The following is a 20,699-nucleotide window of genomic DNA, read 5'->3' as shown; positions in this document are numbered from 1 at the left end:
TGCACACTTAAAATGGATGAACTTGCCCAAATGTAAATAGTGATGTAACAGAAAAATCAAAACCAGAGGCTGATTAAGTATCTTTCAGCTGGTTGTCCCAGTGCCTTCCGTGTGGTGTCTCTCGGCCTGCCAAGATGACCTCCTCATTGGAAATAAGGTCATTCGAGGCTCATTTTCTTTCTCTTGCCTCAGAGCTGCAGATCCAGCTGACATTGACCGATTTCCAGTGGGCACCATAGTGTGTCCCAGGCGGAGGCTGATGGAAACAAGCTTGTGTTTCTGTCACTAATGATATGAGCCTTCATCGTATCCTCTGCCAGGCCATGTTGGTTGTCATTACACCCATTGAAGAAGAGAACAGAGTAATAATGAGCTGGGTGTTATCGGCTCACAAATAATTTATAATGGGCAAACTAGGACAGGAACAGAGCTTTTTTTGGCTAAGGAGGCTGCATGTCACTCTTTAAAATCTAGGCCAAAAAATTATTTATAATGCATAGACAGTCACTCAGAAAGTTAAAAGGTTCCTTTCTTCTCTCCTGTGTGTTTGAACATGATGCTTTTTACCCTCGACTCACAAAAGGCACCTTAGCATCTTCCTTGGACACCTGCATTTCAGTCCATGACTCTGAGAGCACGTATATGAGGGTGATTACTTGGCTAGGAATGAGGCCCTTGTAGAAACCCCTTAAGGGTGTCAGGTCCTCGGGGGTGCCTGGATGGCTCAATGGTTGAGCGTCTGCCTTCGGCTCAGGTTGTGATTCTGGGGTCCTGGGATCAAGTCCCACATCAGGCTCCCCACAGGGAGCCTGCTTCTCCCTCTGCCTGTGTCTCTGCCTCACTCTCCGTGTCTCTTATGAATAAATAAATAAAATCTTTTTTTAAAAGGGTGTCAGGTCCTCCCCCAAATCCAAGAAGGTTAGAAATGAGCAGAAAGTCAGGAAAAGGAAGAGATCTTGACTGTGGGGAGTGACCACACACTTGAGGTAAGCTTTGAAGAATTGCCTTGGGTATTATCAGGAAGGAGCCCAAACCGAGATATAATCAGCAAAGGATGGCTCTTCAACAAGTGTGTTGAAATAAAGGCAGGTCATGTGTCCTTAGGCAAGGCAAGCAAAGTGGTTATGGCCACTGTGGCATCTAAGAAGAGAGTATTTGCATTGTGACCCTTGTTTGCAGGGGCTGTTTGGGGAAGCAGAATCCTTATTGACACCAATACCTGTAGATATGGATACCTACCCCAAGGGAGGTGAAGCCCTCTGAGTTATCTTAAGCCACCAGCACCCTGTCCTGACTACACGTTGGCCAATAGCCTCCTGATAAGTGATTGGCTGCCCCAGCCACCTTGATGCTAGGCCCCAGGGTACCTAGAGCAGCAGGTAGACCACATTCAATGGGCCCCACAGCTGTGGCTCCTGCTCTCTCAATGAGCTGATGTGGAAAAAGTCCATCCTGCGTGAAATGAGAAAGGTGAGTCAGCTCATGATCACTTTTGACTAAGATGACTGTTGATAAGGATGCCTGGGTGGCTCAGTGGTTGAGCATCTGCCTTGGGCTCAGGTTGTGATCCCGGGGTCCCAGGATCGAGTCCCGCATTGGGCTCCCCACAGGGAGCCTGCTTCTCTGCCTCTCTCTGTGTGTCTCTCATGAATAAATAAATAAAATCTTTAAAAATAAAAGATGACTGTTGATAAGGGGCTGGTCCCGCGGAGCTCAGAGCCAGCCCCCAGGGTCTGTGGTGTGTCATTAAAGATCAAGACCTCTAGAGTGGTGCTGCTTCCCAGAGCTCCTCAGGCTGAGGGCAGGCTTCCTGCTATGCCTGCCCCTTGTTGGGCTATCTAGTAGAGCGGCCTGTGTAGCCGTGTGCTCCTGTTCTGGTTCCCAAGGATCCCAGGCTTCCTCAGAGGTCTCCTCCCCGCAAGCCAAGCAGCTCTACTTCGAGCTCTGTATAGATGTGCGGTGTAGTGTGTCATATTTTAAATAGACTTTACTTTTTTTAGAGTACTTGTAGGTTTACAGAAAAACAGCAGAAGGTACAGATATTTCCCCATCTATCCCCTGTCCCTATGTATGGATGGCCTCCCTATTATTAACAATGAACCTACATCAACACATCATCATCACCCAGAGTCCAGTTTATGTTAGCACTCACTCTTGGTGTAAATCTATAGGTTTGGACAAATGTAAAATGATGTGAACCCACCAATATAATATAAAGAGGAGTATCACTGCCCTAAAAATCCTCTGTACCCCACCTATTCAACCATCCCCACTTCAGTCCCTGGCAGCCACTGATCTTTTCACTGTCTCCATAGTTTCGCCTTTTCCAGAATGTCATATAGTTGGAATCATGCAGTATGTAGCCTTTTCAGATTGGCTTCTTCCACTTAGTAATATGCATTTAAGGCTCCTCTATGTCATCTTTAAAAGGGTTCATCTGCTCTTAGCAGCTTGACAACCATACGCCTCCCCTGTCATACGTTGGCCCTGGGTCGAGCACGGCTTGCAGACGGTTTTTTATCGGGTGTGCCTTGTCTTCCCAGAGGATGATGAGCTCTGGGGCGGGGGCCAGGACATATGCCCTGTGTGGCACTGGCTCTCTGCCAGACACTCCAGGTACCTGGTTTCCCCTTGTAACTTGATACCAAGGGCTGGGTGCTCTGGGTTGGAGGGGACGTGGTTAGAGCCTAAGGAAGGGCTATCAGAGCAAAGCCCTCTGGGCTGCAGCCATGTACACAGCATGTCATTTGCTCTCTGAAGGTTAAAGCTCCATAAAGTCAGAGTGAGCAGCATCTGGCAATGGAGCTAATCTGTGTAAGATTTTGCATCTGAGTCAGAACTTACTTATTAACACTGTCTGTCTTTGTGGCCAAGAGTCTAGCAAAACATTTTTCTGTCCCCATTATTCAACTCTGAAATGTGGTGAATGTTACTTTCCCTGAAAGAGTTCTGATAAGATGATCACGACAGAGCACAGTCTGATAGCAAATACTTCCATTTCACAAAAAGCCTTTATGAAGTGGAATATTCTAGTAACCTGTGTGTTCCGTGTTTACAGAGCTTCTCGAAACAAGTCTGAGAAGAAGCGTCGGGACCAGTTCAATGTTCTCATCAAAGAGCTTAGCTCCATGCTCCCTGGCAACACTCGGAAAATGGACAAAACCACCGTGCTGGAAAAGGTCATTGGATTTTTGCAGAAACACAATGGTAAAGGTTATGCTTCTCTCCATTTTTATTCCATTCCTGTCCTTTCATTTGGTGATGACATCATCAAGCTGGTCCTATGCTTGGTTCTCTCTTTCCAGCAAAGCCTGATTTCCTCAGTCACAGGCATTTTCTTGCAAAGACACTCCACCCTCTTTAATAGCCCACCTCCACCAGGTTTGGGAGAGGACATTCACTTCCCAAATTGCTTTATTAGCCAGAGGAGAGAATCCAGAGAATCCTCACAGGTAGCACCCAGCATAAGTGGAGTGGCATTAACAGTGGGAGTGTCTTGATTAAAAGTGTCTACAGCAAGCATTTTTCATGCAGCTTTGAAGAGATGCAAGGCCCAAGAATTCATTTTCCACTGGACTGAAGTGGGCTGGTTTCTCCAACCACCTCCACAATGGCCTCTGAACTCCTTGGCTTTCTGAGCTCCACCATAGAAAAATTAAATTGAAAATCAATCATCTACTTACTGTCAAATCCATTTTTTTATTGAGATATCAGTCGTGTGCCATAAAATTCACCATTTTAAAGTTTAAACTCAGTGGTTTTAGTATATCCAAAAGGCTGTGCCACGGTTAACACTAATTTTATCATCCCATAAATCAGTCACTCTCCATTTCCCCTCCGTCCAAATCCTGACAACTACTCAACTGCTCTCTGTCCCTCTCTATTTCCTATTCTAGGCATTTCATACAACTGGAACCATCCAATATATGACCTTTTGTTTCTGGCTTCTTTCACTTAACATTCGTATTTTAGCAAGTACCTGTATTTCACTCCACTTTATGGCCAAATAATACCTATTGTATAGATATATTTTGCTTATCCATGTATCAGTTGATTCTCTGGGGTTGTTTCCACTCTTCAGCTGTTATGAATAATGCTACTAGGGACCTTCATGTACAGTTTTTTGCATGGATATATATTTTCAGATCTCTTGGATATATATCTAGGATTAGAATTGCTTGGTCCACAATGGTAACTCACGTTCAACATCTTGAGGAACTGCCAAACTGGTTTCCACAGTGGTTGGACAATTTTAGACTCCCAGCAGCAGTGTATGAGGGTTTCAATTTCTCTACATCCCCACCAACACTTGTTATTGTCTGGTTGTGGGTGTGTGAGTGAGTGAGTGAGTGTGTGTGTGTGTGTGTGTGTGTGTGGTGTTTATTATAGCCTTCCTAGAGAGTAGGAAGCAATATCTCATTATAGTTTTGATTTGCATTTCCCTAAAGATTAATGATGTTCAGCTTTTCATGAACTTATTGGCCATTTGTATATCTTCCTTAGAGAAATGTCTATTCAAATCTTTTGTCCATTGTTTAATTGGATTATTTATGTTTTGTTGTTGAGTTCCTTACATATTCTGGATATTAGACCCTCATCAGATATATCATTTGCAAATATTTCCCAGACTGTGGATCGCCTTTCACTTTTTTACTGATGTCCTTTGACACAAGTTTCTAAGTCTGAAGACCAGTTCTCTTTTTTTGTTATCGTTGGTTGTTTGTGTCTTAGGTTCTTATCTAAGAAACCATTGTCTAATCTAAGGATATGGACATTTACATCACCTGTTTTTCTTTTAGAGTTTTATAGTTTTTAAAAAGAGTTTTATAGTTTTAAGCCATATATTAAGCGTCAAGCATACAAGCTACAGGGTGAGCATTTAGGTATTTAATCCATTTTGTTTTTTTGTACATGGAGTAAGATAGAGTTGAAATTCATCATTTTGCATGTGGATATCCAGTTACCCCAGCATTCCTTTCCTTTTTATTTTTTAAAAATTTTTTTATTTATTTATGATAGTCACAGAGAGAGAGAGAGAGAGAGGCGGAGACATAGGCAGAGGGAGAAGCAGGCTCCATGCACTGGGAGCCCGATGTGGGATTCGATCCCGGGTCTCCAGGATCGCACCCTGGGCCAAAGGCAGGCGCCAAACCACTGCGCCACCCAGGGATCCCCATTCCTTTCCTTTTTAAAAAAAACTTTTGAATACTTAGAGAAAATATATAAATAATAACTGTACAATTAAATTACTTGTCATACTATATATTAGTAAACACAGTTCAGAAACCAATGCCGGGTCAATAAATATAAGCTTTCCCAATAGATGCTCCTTCCTTCTATCTACTTCTGCTTTCCCCAGAAGTAATCTCTATTTTGACTTCTAATACTAGAGGTTGGTTGTTGGGACCTTATTCAGATGGAATGATATGTTATGAACATGATGCTTATGAGGTTAATCTGTGTTCTTCCAGTGTTGTGGCTGGTTTGTTTTTGTTGGTATATAGTATTTCATTATATGAAGTTACCACTTGAGTCTATCCTTGAGCTTATGTCTTTCTCAAATAACCCTCTCTCCCTTTTACCTTTTTCCCTCAAACCCTTTTACCTCTTAGCATTGACCACCCTGCCCCACTGCTCACTTATGGATGGTACAAAAAAATTGAAGCAGAGTTAAGAGCGTTCAGGAGATATTAACAAGCAAGAAGAGCAGAATTCTTTTTTTCCTTAACTATGACACCAAACATAATAAAGTCAGAAGTGTCAGGTTATTGAGGAGATAATTACGATTCTTCTGTGCTTACAGTGATGCTTCTCTTTCACGGAACGTTTTCCTAGACAAGATGATTTCATGGAAGAGGGCACAGCTAGGACATTAGAAAGTTTCATTATTCTTGTTATTCTTTTATTATTTCTTTAATAATTGTATATACCTATTAAAAAGATGACAGTAATGATATATCCTCCTTTTTTCCCCAAAGCTGTCCAGAGGAGTGTAAAGAATATGTTAATTGCTTTTGTTAAAAGTCAGGGAAGAACAATCAAGCAAGATTGGAGTAAAGTGTTGCAGCAGTATTCAATTGCCACAATAATTTAATCAGAATGATTATATTTCCTAAATAATGATTTAGCTAAGTGAAATAGCAGGTTGGTTCGATTACCAAGATATTTTGTACAAATTACTCAAACTAGGTCAGTGCCACTGAGAAGCAGGACAGCTGTTAAATAGGACAGCTGGGATCAAGTTCATCAGTGTGACATTTATGCTGGGCTCTGTCCACTGCAGAATTACAGAATTGTCAAATTGGGACCTGGAAAGGATCACTCAGCAGAAATGCAGCCTCCCAACACCAGGAGCGCCTGTCTCCATCTCACCTTTTTTTTTTTTTTTTTTTTTTATAAGACTAAGGCCTACTTTGCACAGCTCCCTTAAACCCAAGCCTGATCACCTCTGGATATCACTCACCCTCTGTGATTTTATATCCCAAAGAAAGCAGAAAATTCGTGGCAGATTTTATGGAGAAATACCAAAATTTGGATTACATTTTTTTTAAATATGTAACTTTAGTTATAATCCAAATGGACATGAACTCCATAGGCATCCACAGTAGGGCAGAGAACAGCATTATTATTCAGGGCTCACCATGAGCCAGAGAGGCATTGTTCTAAGGACTCTTGTATAATAACACATGTGAGCTGCATAGCAGCTCCCCTTCGTTTCATTTCACAAATGAGACAACCAAGGCACAGAGATATTAGGCCACTCACCCGAGTCACACAGCCAGGGTGGTGAATCTATATGAGGCAGTTTGCCTCCAGATCCCAAGTTTTAATACTATACCATACTGGTTTTCCACAAGGCACAATTCATGGGGCTCTTATGGATGTTTGTGCTCTAGCTGCCCGTTAGTGTAGCCATTTAGACTACTGGTTCTCAACCTTGGCTGCCCATTAGAATCACCTGAGGAGCTTTTAAATACATATAACTGGGTCACACCTCAGAGACCAATAAATCAGAATACCTAGGGGTGGAACCCCAGTGGTGAGCTGGAGCTGGCTCATCTTGGCTTGCAAAAGATGATTGTTAAATTTTCAGGAGTTTTGCAAGCCAGATGACAGCTTACAATCAGCCACTGTGGGAGTATTTCCCACCATAGAAATGGGAAAGCACTATAAATCAAGGTGCTTTTGTTTTGTTTTGTTTTTGGTAGGGATGGAGAGCCTTTTACTGGCACACTACTGGGAGAGGTACAAGCGTCTGTATTTTTAAAGCTCTCCAGATGATTCCAGTGTGCAGCCAGGGTTAAGAACTGTGAATTTAGACATATTTTCTGCCTTCATGATACAGGAAGACCACATGATAAGAAAAGATGATTAGTTCCGGATAGGCATTGTAATTATTTATAATAACTCTTTCCTCTAATCTCTCAAGCATCCCAATTTTCCCAGCTTGGGAGATAAACCTTGACCTTGGAATGCATACCTATTCTTTTTGAAGTAATCCAAATCAAAATGAGAACCTGACCATGGTCTTTTATAGAAAAATTCTATGTCATCAGTATCTGTTATAAGAGAGAAATCCCTAAATTATGTAAATAACAAGGTGTATTGTACATTCTTATCCACACCCATTTAAATGTTACTTCTACAGGGCCAGGCTGACCTGCAAACTTTCTTCTTCTTGTGTGAATCTCAAGTGGATTTAATGTGATTTTTTGCCAGCAGCATTCATGCCCCTTCAGTCTGTCTGCCTTAGTGGATAGGGGATGGGGTCATGTGGAGAAGCTCCAATACAAAGCGAAGTATCTGTTGGACAGGGTGACCCAGCTTGGTAGAGAGTTTCTGCCCCATTTTCCAGACTTTCCTTTGACCACATATAGCCCAAAGACATACTCCTCCTTGTTCACAAACACCAGGAATGATTGGGAGGTGAGCACTCTAGGGCACAACTGCAACTTACACTACAGTAGAATTTTGGAATTCAGCTATTAATTGTAATGTTTTCCTTCAAAAAAAAAATGCTTCTAGGTGGTTTCACTTCCCTTACTAGTTAGAAACTACTTCACCACATCTCTTTGCTGACCCGGCCCTATCACCTGTCGCTTGTGATATTAGTCACATCAAATGCCAGTGGAGAGATCCCTGGGTGGCGCAGCGGTTTGGCGCCTGCCTTTGGCCCAGGGCGCGATCCTGGAGACCCGGGATCGAATCCCACGTCGGGCTCCCAGTGCATGGAGCCTGTTTCTCCCTCTGCCTATGTCTCTGCCTCTCTCTCTCTCTGTGACTGTCATAAATAAAAAAATTTAAGAAAATGCCAGTGGAGATATGATTATAACACTAAACTTTATTTCCCAGTTGAACATTTTTTTACTTAAGACATTTTATCTAATATATATATATATATAATATTAATGTGCTGTGAAGTGAGCCTTCACTTCCAAGGACTACTATCAAATCGTTGAAATACAAAACGAATGAAATGGCTGCTCTCAATATCATTATGCTGGTGTTTATAAAGAATCTAAGTCATACTAAATGATCTAAAAGTTACTTACAGAAAAGAAATGGGCCTTTTATTTTCCTTTACCATTAAGTTGAATGGACCACTATCTAAATCAACTTTGGACTGTGAGGAGACTCTTCTCCTGGACAACTCATCTACAGCTTGATCCTAATGATCAAAAGAACAGTACACATGAGTTTGTGTGTTGAGGGAAGGGGGAGAAGATTTATGGCATTAATTTATTAACATGGTCTTGCTAGATCTCTTTTCTAAGTGATCAGACTGCAGCAACCATTTGAGGAAATGAGAGTTTCACCCTCTCTTGCCTCAGCTGGCACCTCAGAATCAACGCTGGCCCAGAATTGTGTATAGCACCCTGCCTCTGCTTCCCAGGATGCATTTCACCTTGTACAGCCTCTGGCCACAGTGGCAGGAACATCTTGTTCTTTCAGAATCTGGGAGGAAGAAACCATCCCAGTAGCACCAAGAAGATAATCCCTAAAGAAACCTCTCACTAGATCCAGTGGAGCAAAATGCTGGTTAAGATGGAGGATAAGCTGAAGGAAAAAAATATATCCAACACAGCATTTGAGCTATCTGTAAGAATCTTATCAGAGACATTTTAGTAATAATGCAAAATACACTTTCAAAAATGTGAAAGAACTAGCGTATTTAAGGAGTCCTGTGTATTCCAACAACTATTGAATTTACGAACATGAATAACATCTTCCGTACAAGATAGTTACAGAAACAAGCAAACTATAGACCAATCCAGAAAAGTCTTGGGAAGAATAAATTCTGACTTTAAAAGCAACTAAGTAACATGTTATTTGTCTAACACATTGTACATCAGTACCTGGAAATACTGAAAAATACTTTATATTCTGCATAGACACAGTCGGTTATTTACTACAAGCCGAAGATGTGTCTGGAATTTTGAAAATCCCGGATCTCTTAAGTGTTTTGCTTTGCCTTGACCAAGAAGAGGCAGCTTAGGACTGTGTCCTACCATCCGGGTCTTTGTTCCCATTGCCTTGCTAGATGGCAACTGCCGATGGTGGGCTTGGAGGCATAGAAATTCAACGGCATTGTGCCACCTGCTACTGGCAGGCACTATGGCCACACAGAGGGTGGAGCACTCTTCTCCTGAAGCCTCATTAAAAGGGTGTGGAAACATCCAGAGACGCCTTTAAGCCCATTACATCCAAAGTTCCTAGTCCTTAGAAATCAGGGTAACATATTTCCTTATACTGGCTTCTTTAAACAACACAGGAGTTTACACAAAATTACATAGAAATACATGTGCTTCATTTGTGTTCTTTTTCGTTTGTGAATTCTAAGTCCAAGGTGCCTTTGAGTATAAAAGTTTATTTATGTTTTTTTTTTTTTTTTGTAGAAGTCTCAGCGCAAACGGAAATCTGTGATATTCAACAGGACTGGAAGCCTTCATTCCTCAGTAATGAAGAATTCACCCAGCTGATGTTGGAGGTGAAATGCACTTTCAGATTAGCTTAATTGGTTGCAAATCAAAATGTGGCTGCTTGTTCCAGATACGATAAGACCCTGTGCCCCGAGTAAACAAATTTTCTGGACCCTGGAAAGAGGTCTTGAAACAGACACCCCTTGAAGCTCTGCATGCTGTTGCTTATTTTTTGGCTACTGAATTTGGCAGTATAAGCAAGAATCCCCAAACCGAATGGGAGTGTGTGCTGTGGCTGTCGTGACGCCAGGGTGAGCCCATTCTTGGTCTCCCAACTAGAGGACACCCAGTGGGGCACCCGGGAGGGACAGGTGCAGGTAGGTAGAAGGAGGGGAAGGAGGGAGGAAAAATTATGTCTCTGCACTGCCTTTTTGGCTCAGAGTCTCCTCTTTGGAATGCAATGATTCTATGACTCTGTGTTTCCCCTTAGTAGAACACATTTTGAAAACAAAAGCCTTCTTTTAAAGTTAGGCTTTTAACTCGAGCTCCTATTATATCAACATAGCATGTGGGTGTCTACCGTAAGTGACCCTGTGCCTCCCCGCCCAGCACACGCCCTTTCTGGGCTGGGAAAGATGCTCACGTTTCTTCCTCTAGAAAGTTAGGTGCCCACACCCATCTGTGGGGCTCTATTTGTGGAAATCTGGCCGAGTTGGGCCAGTGGCCTTCTTCGGTATCCTGTGTTTACATTTGGGCGAAACCCATCTGTACGGATGAGGGTGAGTCTCTGCAAAAACATGTGGCGGCGTGCTCTGACTTCACAACTAGGATTAGGCTGGGAGTGTATGGACATGAGAGTGGAGGGAGAGAAGTTTCCAGATGTGGCACGTCTGGGCCCTTGACTTAGAAGAGGAAACCGGGACAAATGAGTTCAGTGAAAGGAAGTTAGACGCTGGCTGCTTGTCAGTGGTTCCTGGCAGGGTTTTTGGAGAGTGGCTTCTTTCTATACTCATCTTAGGTGCCTGTATAAGACTGATGTAAACTTTAATTTACATACATTAACTATGCAGAAAACAGAAAGTACTGGAGTAAGAAAATGCCAGAATGAAGATGTCCAAATATTATGAAATATAAGCGCATTAATGAACATTTGCATAAAATGAAAGATACTTAAATCTACATGTGAACTATATTTAAAGAAAATACAGAACTTTCTCCAGAAGCAATGCATTTTAAGTATGTTAAATTTAGACCAGCTTGTGAAATATAATGTTGAATTAATGCATCATTATGCTACTTTACATAAACCATTTTATCTTTTAATTCTTAGGGACAGTAGTTAAAACGCATAACCCTATAGCATCCAGCCTCTTTTTAAAAGCCTGTAGCATATCCTTCTTTTTTATTCCCCCTACTGAGTTTCAAGATATCAAAAATGTTTGAGGAAACAAGACTTTTATAAAGTTAAAAATGGATACATGTTTGGGCTGAAAGGCAGGCCTGAGATTCAGGAGACTGGAATTTCTAGAAAAAGAAGAGTTTAGATTTCTCTGTGTATTCTTTATGCACTTTCCCCTGCTCCCAGTATAGACTCCTTGAAGTGAATCTGAAGGAATCATGCCCAATGAGTGAATTAAGCCTGAAATTAAGCCTGTACAACAGCAGGCCTTCTGGGCAAATTGCAGCTTTGAGGAGCCTGGAAAACCCCACAACGAGTACTTCTGATTTATCTGTTTCAAGCTTCTGTTCCAACCTGTTGCTCTTCAGTAGACACAGCCCTGGTGATAAGTAACTAACTGCACCTCCAGTGTCTTCTCCCAGATGGCCCGGGCCCTTCAAGGCCCCCACAGGATGATGTTGTCATCATTTGCCACAAGGCAACTTCTTACTCGTGTGTTTCATCTTCCAGCTCTGCAGCCTCTCTCTCCCTTTCCAGAGCCATTTCAGGGACTGTGAGGAATTCAGAGGCCATGTCTTGGCAACCATGAGGTTCTCTTTTTAAACCAGGACAAGAACCCATCAGGCCCCTGGGTGCTGAACCACTGGTGCCCTCTGCATGTGAATCCCTTCTCCTTCCCTCTTCTCTCAGAAAGTCCCCAGCCCAGAGTTCAGGAGGACACACACGGTCTTGGGGTTTGAAAGAACAGAAATGACTTGGCTGCAGACCAGCCAGGCAGGTACAGGGCCAGTGGCAGAGATGATGGCTACAAACCTCTGAACAAGTTTGCTCAGACAAAGGGGAAGCTCTTGTTGACTGGCCGTTAGGAAGCTTGTAGCATTTCTTCTGAAGTATATTCCAAAAAGCTACAGCCATCCTTTCTCTTAGCCCAAAGGTTGTTCCTCAGGAGCACAAGAAGCATCAGCATCAGGAATTGGCAGAAAGGCCTGTTTTCATTTCTTTCTGGTGTGTGGTGGGTATAAAATTGGAGCTGTTATGGCATTTTTGGTGTCCCCAAAGCTGCCGTCACTTAGAGACTTTACATTGAGTCCCTCAGATGGTGCCGATGGGACCCTCTAAAACCCCAGCGAGTGTGCTTGGAGCAGTGACTCAGCGCCGCTCTCCTGCATTTAATGGGAAACGCCGATAAGCTGTTGAAAGTTATCTTCCATCTATAAATACCTTCAGCTCTTTGACACCCACATGCTTTACAAATCCAAGAGGGGCTCACTGAGCAAAAAGATCATTTATACTCCCTTTTCCCAGTGTTCTGTCCTGGTTTTTCCAGAAGTCCAGCTGACATCCCTAAACACACACACACACACACACACACACACACACAGCTCTTAAAATTTACCTCCAGGAGTGCCGCAAATGTGACGGAAAAAAACAATTAGGGAAAGAAACAAAAGGTACCAAGGTGTACCTCTGTGTTCATCATAATCCATAAATCTCATTCAAGAGTTCTCAACCTCAGCCCTATTGACACCTCGGACCTCATCATTCTTTATAGGGGGGGTTCCTGTGCATTGTAGGATGCTTCAAAGCATTCTACACCCACTACATGCCAACAGCACCCACCCCAGTAGCGACCACCAAAAAGTCTGCTGGCATCATTAGGTGTCCCCTGATGAGGTAGGAGGGCGCAAAACTACCCCCAGTTGAAAACCACTGATGTAACCCAAAAGGGTGAGGTACACTTAAGAAATATGCTTTAATATGCTTTAAATGCTGCAATAGGTAAGCATAAAATAATAAATGACCCTAGTGTTCGTTTTCCTGGTAAAGAGAGCTCCTCCCATTCTGGCTCTGTGCTCTTCCTGCGCAATCAGTGGACTGTTTCCGGTTCCTGTTGCAGTGCACTTAGCTGCACCCTCCTAACTAAAAGAATTAGTGCCCCTTTGGCCATGCAGACCTCCAGTGACAACCTGGGAGGATCTAGCTGAGTGCATACAAAACGTTTCTAAGCACTTATTTCAGTGCGGCTTTTTTTTTCTTTAAAGCAGAAATATTCTCACATTCGAAGATGATATTTCAAAGATACATACAGTGAGAGTAATAGGTTTACAGTAACTGTCCACCTGAGCATATTACTCCCTCGGAGATTCCTGTTCCAGTGGGTTGGGCTTGTTTTCATCTTTGCCATCTATTGCAAGGACCCGCATAGCCTGTTGCCAGGATGACCCCATTCAGGGCTGAATTGCATCATCTGAATTTTAGAAATCGACTTTCAAATGTGTCTTATGGAAGCATCGTGAGCAACCAATAAGGAATCTAAAAACAAACCAGTGAAAGTGTGAGAAAACAGGGACAGCCTACATCCTTTCTTTCTGTCAGAAGCACCTAGAAATATTACTCAGCCATTAGAAACGACAAATACCCAGCATTTGCTTCGACGTGGATGGAACTGGAGGGCATTATGCTGAGTGAAGTAAGTCAGTCGGAGAAGGACAAACATTATATGTTCTCATTCATTTGGGGAATAAGGAAAATAGTGAAAGGGAATAAAGGAGAAAGGAGAAAAAATGAGTGGGAAATACCAGAAAGGAAGACAGAACATGAGAGACTCCTAACTCTGGGAAATGAACAAGGGGTGGTGGAAGGGAGGTGGCAGGGGGTGAGGGTGACTGGGTGATGGGCACTGAGGGGGGCACTTGATGGGATGAGCACTGGGTGTTATGCTATATGTTGGCAAATTGAACTCCAAAAATAAATAAATAAATAAAATTTTAAAAAAGAGGCACCTAGAGCAACGTGCCTCACAGTAGACCTTCAGTAAGTAACGTGAATGTTTTTACAAAACAGCTCCTTCAGGAGGTCTTCCTCCTGTGGCGATGAGGGTAGGCAGAGGCTGACCCTGACTGACTGTTGTTAATGTACCTGTTAGGTTCTGTATCTTCTGATAAATGTTTACTGCTGAACTCAAAGTGATATTGGGAGCCAGGGGATGGGAACCATAAAATATCACTGACATCTTTTTGATGGGAATTGTGATATTTCTGATTCAGCCTAATGGGATGCTTATCATTAAAACTACTTAGGTCATTTCCGTGGCTAAATGGAGTTTCAGGATACCAAGAGGTCAGATTTTCCAGGGAGCCCTTTAGTGCTTCGGCAAGCACTCTGCCTGGGCGACACAAATTCTGTGTACGAAACCGTCCTGTGTGCAGTCGAAAAGTACAGTGAGGTTCTCTGTGGAAATATTCTAAGAGTTACAAAATAAAGTCAGTTTCATAAGAGGGGATCTTTTGCTTCAGTGACACTCTCCTCCATAAAGGCACCACTAAGGAGCCTTCCACTGTTGGATTCTCTGCAGGCCCTGGACGGCTTCATCATCGCAGTGACGACCGACGGCAGCATCCTCTATGTTTCTGACAGTATCACGCCTCTCCTTGGGCATTTACCGGTAAGTCTCTGCTTCTGCTGGCCCTTGCCAGTGTGCATCACCATCTCACCTTGAGAACCACTCAGATCCTAGATCAGGGAGGGTGTAGGTCTGAGGGGGTCGGTGTGTAAGAAGGGTGCAGGAGTGTCCTCCACAAGGCCGAGGCCAGGGTCCCCAAGCCTTCTAGAGGAAGGGCAGGTGCAGGAATACGCTGTTCTGGAACAAGCAAGGCACCAAGATCTCGACATGCCTAGATCCGGCAGGGGGACGTGGGTGCAGGTCCTTACCCTCTGTGCCCTAGAAGCTGACGAGAGAGTCCTGGCACAGTTAGTAGATCGTAGAGCCTGTACAGAGGTGGATGGATATCCTGCAAAGGGAAAAGCCAGCCTCCTGGGTCAGCCGAGAGCCGGTGGAGGAATGTGCAGCAGGTGGCTGAAGTTGGGATGTGGTTTGGGGATCCCTGGGGACATGTCTGAGATTGCAAGTAGGTGGTGACACTTAATTGTAATAAAGGATCTGTGCCAGGGGTGATAGGAGTGTGGGGGTGCAGAGGAGAGTTGAAATGCTCTGGGGAAATATGGATAGACCAGGGAGACCTTGAGGAATGAAGAAGTTGTGGGCAGGAGGACAAGCTCTGCCATCCCAGGGGAGACAGGTAGAGGCTCAGAGGCGGGGTGGGTGCTACTTGACAAAGGGCCTCCTAGATGCTCCTCCCTCCCCTTCTTCCTCGTTCTTTCCCTATCTTCCTCCTCTCTGCCTCTCCTCCTCCCTCCCACACTTCCTCCTCTCTGCATAAGCCTTGTTGGCACCCTGGTCACCCCCAGTCAGGAGGAACTGGCTCACTGAGCAGTACCTGGCTGCTGAAGGAAGGTGGGGAGTCCACCTCTGGAGATCCCTCAAAGGGGTTTGGCCAGCCTTCCATTTCATGGCACACTATTATTTATTCCTACAGAGCGTGACCTTGAATGTCAGCTCTACCAGGAGCATCCAGATGGGGATTAAACCTCCTCTCTCTCTCTCTCTCTCTCTCTCTCTCTCTCTCTCCTCTGTCCTCCCCAGAAGCTCCACCAAACCACTTAGCCCCTCCGCTCCCCACTCCCAGCACATCGGTGGATAGGTAGCCGGCGGATGTAATAGGAAGGGCAACCTTATTCCTGGTTCCTGTATGAAGGAAATCCTGGGCCTGGAAGATGCAGGAGGACCATGGCCTCCTCTCTGTAGCCACCCTGCTGGGGAGCAGCATGGCCTTGCTCCATGAGCAGCTGGCCTTCCTTGGGGTGATGAGCCCAGTTTGCTATTGGCCCAGGATTCCACATTGTCCTGGGGTATGCTTTTCCCCAGAAGCTACTCCCCATTGCATCGTTTCTGCAGATCATGCTGTGTAGAGATCAGAGCCACTGTCCACAATTTTCCTTTGCTGGTCACTGTGTGGTGTAGCCCAGAAAAGCAGTCTTTACCTTGCTAGGCAGATGCCTTAGCGTTACCCCCGTTATCTATCCAACCTTTGTTTTCAGCTCACTCCCTGCACTGTCTCCAAGGTGCATTAGATTTGGGACATTCTCTCTCTTCCTGAAGCTGTCAGAGAGGCTTGTTCTCAGCCCCAAGGAGGCAGGGAGCCCCGGTTTTGCCTCGGTTTTTTTGAGGCCAGAATAGTGATGAGGCTGATACAAGGAACACAGAAGTGACCCCATCGAATCAGCCTGGCTTTCTCGGGCTAACTTGAGGTGGGTAAGGAAGGAAAAAGTGATGGGGTACTTCTTTGGAGGAGTTTGTGTTTTGTCTTGAATGGACAGGACTGGGCCACGACAGGCGCTGATTGAAAGCAATGACACGGAGCCTCATTAATGACCTGGGAATGAGATGCAAGAGCCCAGAGCTGTTTGAGTAAACAGGATTTACACTGTTCTGCTTTATGCTCTTGTAATTATCTGGTGACCCAGTTGCTATACATGGCAGAGGGGACTTAAAAAGTGAGTCGGGAATTCTGATTTGAAATTACAGAGCAATTTAGGACCACCTTTATGAATTATTTTCTAACTCTGGAAGGATCAGAAATTATCCTGCCTCTAGCTTATCAATGCTAGACCCATGTGAGTCCTGAGTGCCTTTATGTAGACCCACACCTAGACACACGTAGAGTCAGCCTTTAAGCTCCCCAGTGGAGGTGAGCCCAGGATGGACAATCCCCAAATTCAACTTCTGCTTACTTCTACCTCATATTATCTGGTTTTTACCAAGAGCGCCACCTTCTCTTCCTTTCTTGCTTAGCATTCACTGGCATCTTTGCTCTCATATATGGGCAAGGGCAATTAAGGATGGAAACTTCCCTGGTATCCATCAGTAACCAGCTGGTTGAGCAGAGGAGCCCATCTGGGAGTTAATACCTCTATCACCTCTACTTTACAAAGGAGGAGACCCAAGGTGGCCTAGCCAGTGAGGGGCAGAGCTTAAACCAGGTGCAACTGCTTGCAGAGCCCAAGCTTCTTACCACTCTGCTTTGGTGTCTTCCTGATGCCAAGGATTTAGGTTGCTATTCAGGAATTCTCCTCTTGGTTTAATTCACTTGTATTTGAACTTCTTTATTACTCAGCATGAGCCCAGGACTTGTCCATGGATGATGTAGCCATTTAAAAGTCCCATGTGAGATTATTCTTCCTTAAGGGTTTGCAATTTTGTTCAGAGATTTCACCTGTCAAACCATTAGAGACTAATAGGAAAATAGCTCAACATTTATTGAGCACTTACAATGTACCAAGCACCATGAAGGGTCCCTTACATGAGTTCATGTGTGTAAAGTACTTAGAATAGTACCTGGCACAGAACTAGAAGAATATCACATTTGCTGTCCTTATGCTGGAGAATTATAATTCTTAGGAAGAGAAGATGGAGAACTGAAAGGTGGTGATCAGTCTTCTTGGGACAGATGGCCATTGAAGGAAGGCACGTCCAATGGAGATGCAGTATGGGCAGAGGGCAGGAGGCTATGGGCCCCAGCAGCGGTTCCCCCTGTTGGTATCATAGGCTGGCCTGCCAGGGGTTGGGTCCCACTGCCCCTTGAGTGGCCTGGTACTGGAGTCCCATCGTTGATTAGGAAGGTTGGGAGATAAAAAGCGGCAAGAATTCCTTTCTTTTTTTGAGATTGTCAGTCTTACTGTCTCTCTGTTTCCTTCCACCTACTAGAAACTCAGACATGGCAAAAGCTCACATGATACATTTTTGTACAGCAACTTTCTGATGAAATATTCTAGAAGTTTCTTTACCAATTTGATAGAAAAAAGAAAATAGCTCAAAGCAGGAAATGATTCTAAAACAAAGTCAAAGCTTTCCTGTGGTGGTGACACCAGCACATTTCGGTGTCTGGAATTAACACAGGCAGCCAAAGAAGAAATGTGGGTGTAGCGGATGAGCATGCAGATGGAAAACCAAGGGCTAAAGGGAGCTTCTGGGATGAAAACCTTCCAGAAAAGATCTAAGGGACTAAGTCACATGCTTCCAAGGGACTTGGGAAAAAATATGGCTGAGGCAGAACCAAATGAGAGACCCAAAGTAGGCATAAACTGTATTTCCTTTTTGGACTTTTGTTTGAGTTTCTAAAGAATCTAACTTCCCAGATCACTGTTTTAATTTGTTAATGGTTGCGGGGTTTGCTTAATATACTGTGCCATTCTAAGCCCGTACCCAAAGTAGAAGTCCTAGCTCAGGCCATGAGCACAGACTCAATGTGCCCAAGTGTTTACTGAATGAGTGGCTGAGTTCATAAATGGAGCTGCTACCTCGAGAGCAATTGCAAACAGCTTGGCAGGAGTGGAAAGTGCCTCAAAAGTGAGGAATATGGGCATGGACAGGACCATTTCCCCAAAGGAAAATAATCTAAGGCACAAGTGATTATAAAGATAGAGAAATCTACAGACCAAAAAAATAATTCCAGGGAATGCTGGTTCTCCCAGCGAAAGCTCCAGCAAGCAGTGCAAGATGAAAGTGGAATAAAGGGCCAAGTCCCCATGGCAAGGGTCACAGCAGGGAGAGGAGGTCACCAGAAAGGAAAGATAGAGCCCACACAACACAGCAGCAAGTCCACGAAACACCTTCCAGAGAACGCCGCTCTGCCCTTCCTTCCCCACTCTGCCCTCACCTGCCAGAAGAGCCCACCTGACCTGGGGCATCTGGTCAGAGGTGGCTCTGGGTGGGGGCCGAGCTGAGGGTCGCACGGTCTAGGAGGGGTGTGGCTGCATGCAGCTTGGAGTTGGCCACAGGTTAAAGGGGTCCGGGTCACCAGTTAGATTTCCTTTTTATTTCAATGTGCCTTTTGATTTTTATAAAGCATGCATATAAAAGTGTATAAAAAGCATACATACAGTGTTTAAATTAATAATAAACTGAGCACAAACGTACAGCTGGCTCTCACGGAGGTGAAGAAACAGAACATGGCCAGGACTGTAGACGCTCCTGTCTGTTCTTTTCCCATCACACCCCACCTTCCAGCCAGAGAGGACCATTTTCCTGGCTTTTGAGATCATTGCGTCCTTGTTTTCCTTTGTAGTTCTACCAACATTTGATTCGTTGCTCAGCCCTATAATTTAGTATTCCCTTCTGGTAAACTAACGAAAATAGAGTCATTTAGGAAATGGACTCCTTTTGCTCGACATTGGAAGATCCATCCATCTCACACTGTTAGCAGTGACTAGCACAGGTTGATTTCACTGCTGCCTCATATTCCACTGGGGGGATGTGCTAAAATTTCTGCATCCATTCTAGATTGGAACTCTTGGAACGGGCTTTTGTGGATGTGCTGCATGTGTTTCCTGATGAACATTTCGCAAGCATCCGGAAGAGAACTCTGTAGAACGGCCAGATTGTAGAGTAGGTCCCGCCTCACGGGCACCAGGTGACACCAGGTTGTTCACAGTGGTTGCACCAGTTAACCCTCCACCAACCGAGCTGAGAGTTCCAGGCGCTTCATGTCACAGAGTGAGGATTGCCAGGCCTCTTAGTGTTGGTCAGTTTAGTGCGTGAAGGCACCGCGCAGTGTTAACTTGCTTTTCTCCCAATTGCTAATGCGATTGAGCGTCTTTGCCTAAGCTTGTTAGCCATTTGGATTTCCTCTTTTGTGAACACAGGGCTTGTTCGGGTATTTTGCCATTTACTACTGGACTGTCTGGCTTGTTTCTTGTAACTTGTAGGCATTCTTCCCACGTTCTTGACCCTAGTCCTCTGTCGGGTACTATTTGAATTGCCTCCTGCTCACTCACTCTGCCTTAGGGATACAGGTTCGGCTAAAGGCACAGCACCCAACACCAGACACATGAGCTCGACAGCCTGGCAGACGAGGATGCAGGGCCACCCGAGGCTGCACCCTGGAACAGAGTGAACCAGCAGGGGCTGTGAGAAGCAGGCTTCATAGTAACAAGAGGGTGGGGATCCCCCTGCTCCCCACGGGGGTGAGATTGGCTTATTTGGATAATTCTGCAGGCTGGCAGGGAGCTAAACCCACTACTCAGGGATGAGCAGGAACTGTGCCCGTCGCCCTCCATAAGGGATTGTTCAGCTAAGGGACCTCATCCACGGGGGCAGAGTGTGAAGGAGAACTTTCAGTTGGGCCCGTTGAGGCCTTCCCGATTTTGCTGGGTGACAAGGCAGCATTTAATACTGAGCCTTAATTTTGGAACCTACACCATGATTTATGCGTTACAAATATATTCTCTCGTTTTATGGCTCACCTCTCCCTCTCTAGGTTCTTTTCATGAACAGAGACTCTTTAGAGTTGGCACTTTTGATATTCCTAACCAATTCTTCACTACTCCAAGGTCAAAGCCACTCCCTGTACTGTCTTCTGAAAGCATTAGTGTCGGACCATCAGTTTGATTCTGAATCTAAACTGCATTAAAGCATATCAGGTACGCCTCCGACTTCCTGTCCCTGTAGGGACACCGAGGCCCTGACTGCTCCCCCGAGCCCA

General features: G+C 44.5%; 1 protein-coding gene across 3 annotated transcripts in view; it reads left to right on the top strand.

Annotated features, from left to right (window-relative positions):
• Nucleotides 1-20,699, top strand: part of NPAS2 (neuronal PAS domain protein 2) — a 158,709-nt gene that overhangs the window by 91,278 nt on the left and 46,732 nt on the right. For 2 of the 3 annotated variants that reach the window (XM_049115443.1, XM_025463851.3), the window contains exons 3-5: nt 3,059-3,207; nt 9,897-9,988; nt 14,675-14,764. In XM_049115443.1, coding sequence (XP_048971400.1) covers nt 3,059-3,207; nt 9,897-9,988; nt 14,675-14,764 — 331 coding nt within the window. Of the gene's footprint in view, nt 1-3,058; nt 3,214-9,896; nt 9,989-14,674; nt 14,765-20,699 lie in introns of all 3 variants that reach the window. The other variant, XM_025463850.3, reaches the window with a different exon arrangement.

This window comes from Canis lupus, chromosome 10, assembly GCF_003254725.2.
Source record: "Canis lupus dingo isolate Sandy chromosome 10, ASM325472v2, whole genome shotgun sequence".
NCBI classification, from domain to species: domain Eukaryota; kingdom Metazoa; phylum Chordata; class Mammalia; order Carnivora; family Canidae; genus Canis; species Canis lupus.
Note: the sequence above shows the minus strand (reverse complement) of the source record. Positions and strands in the feature narration are given on the sequence as shown.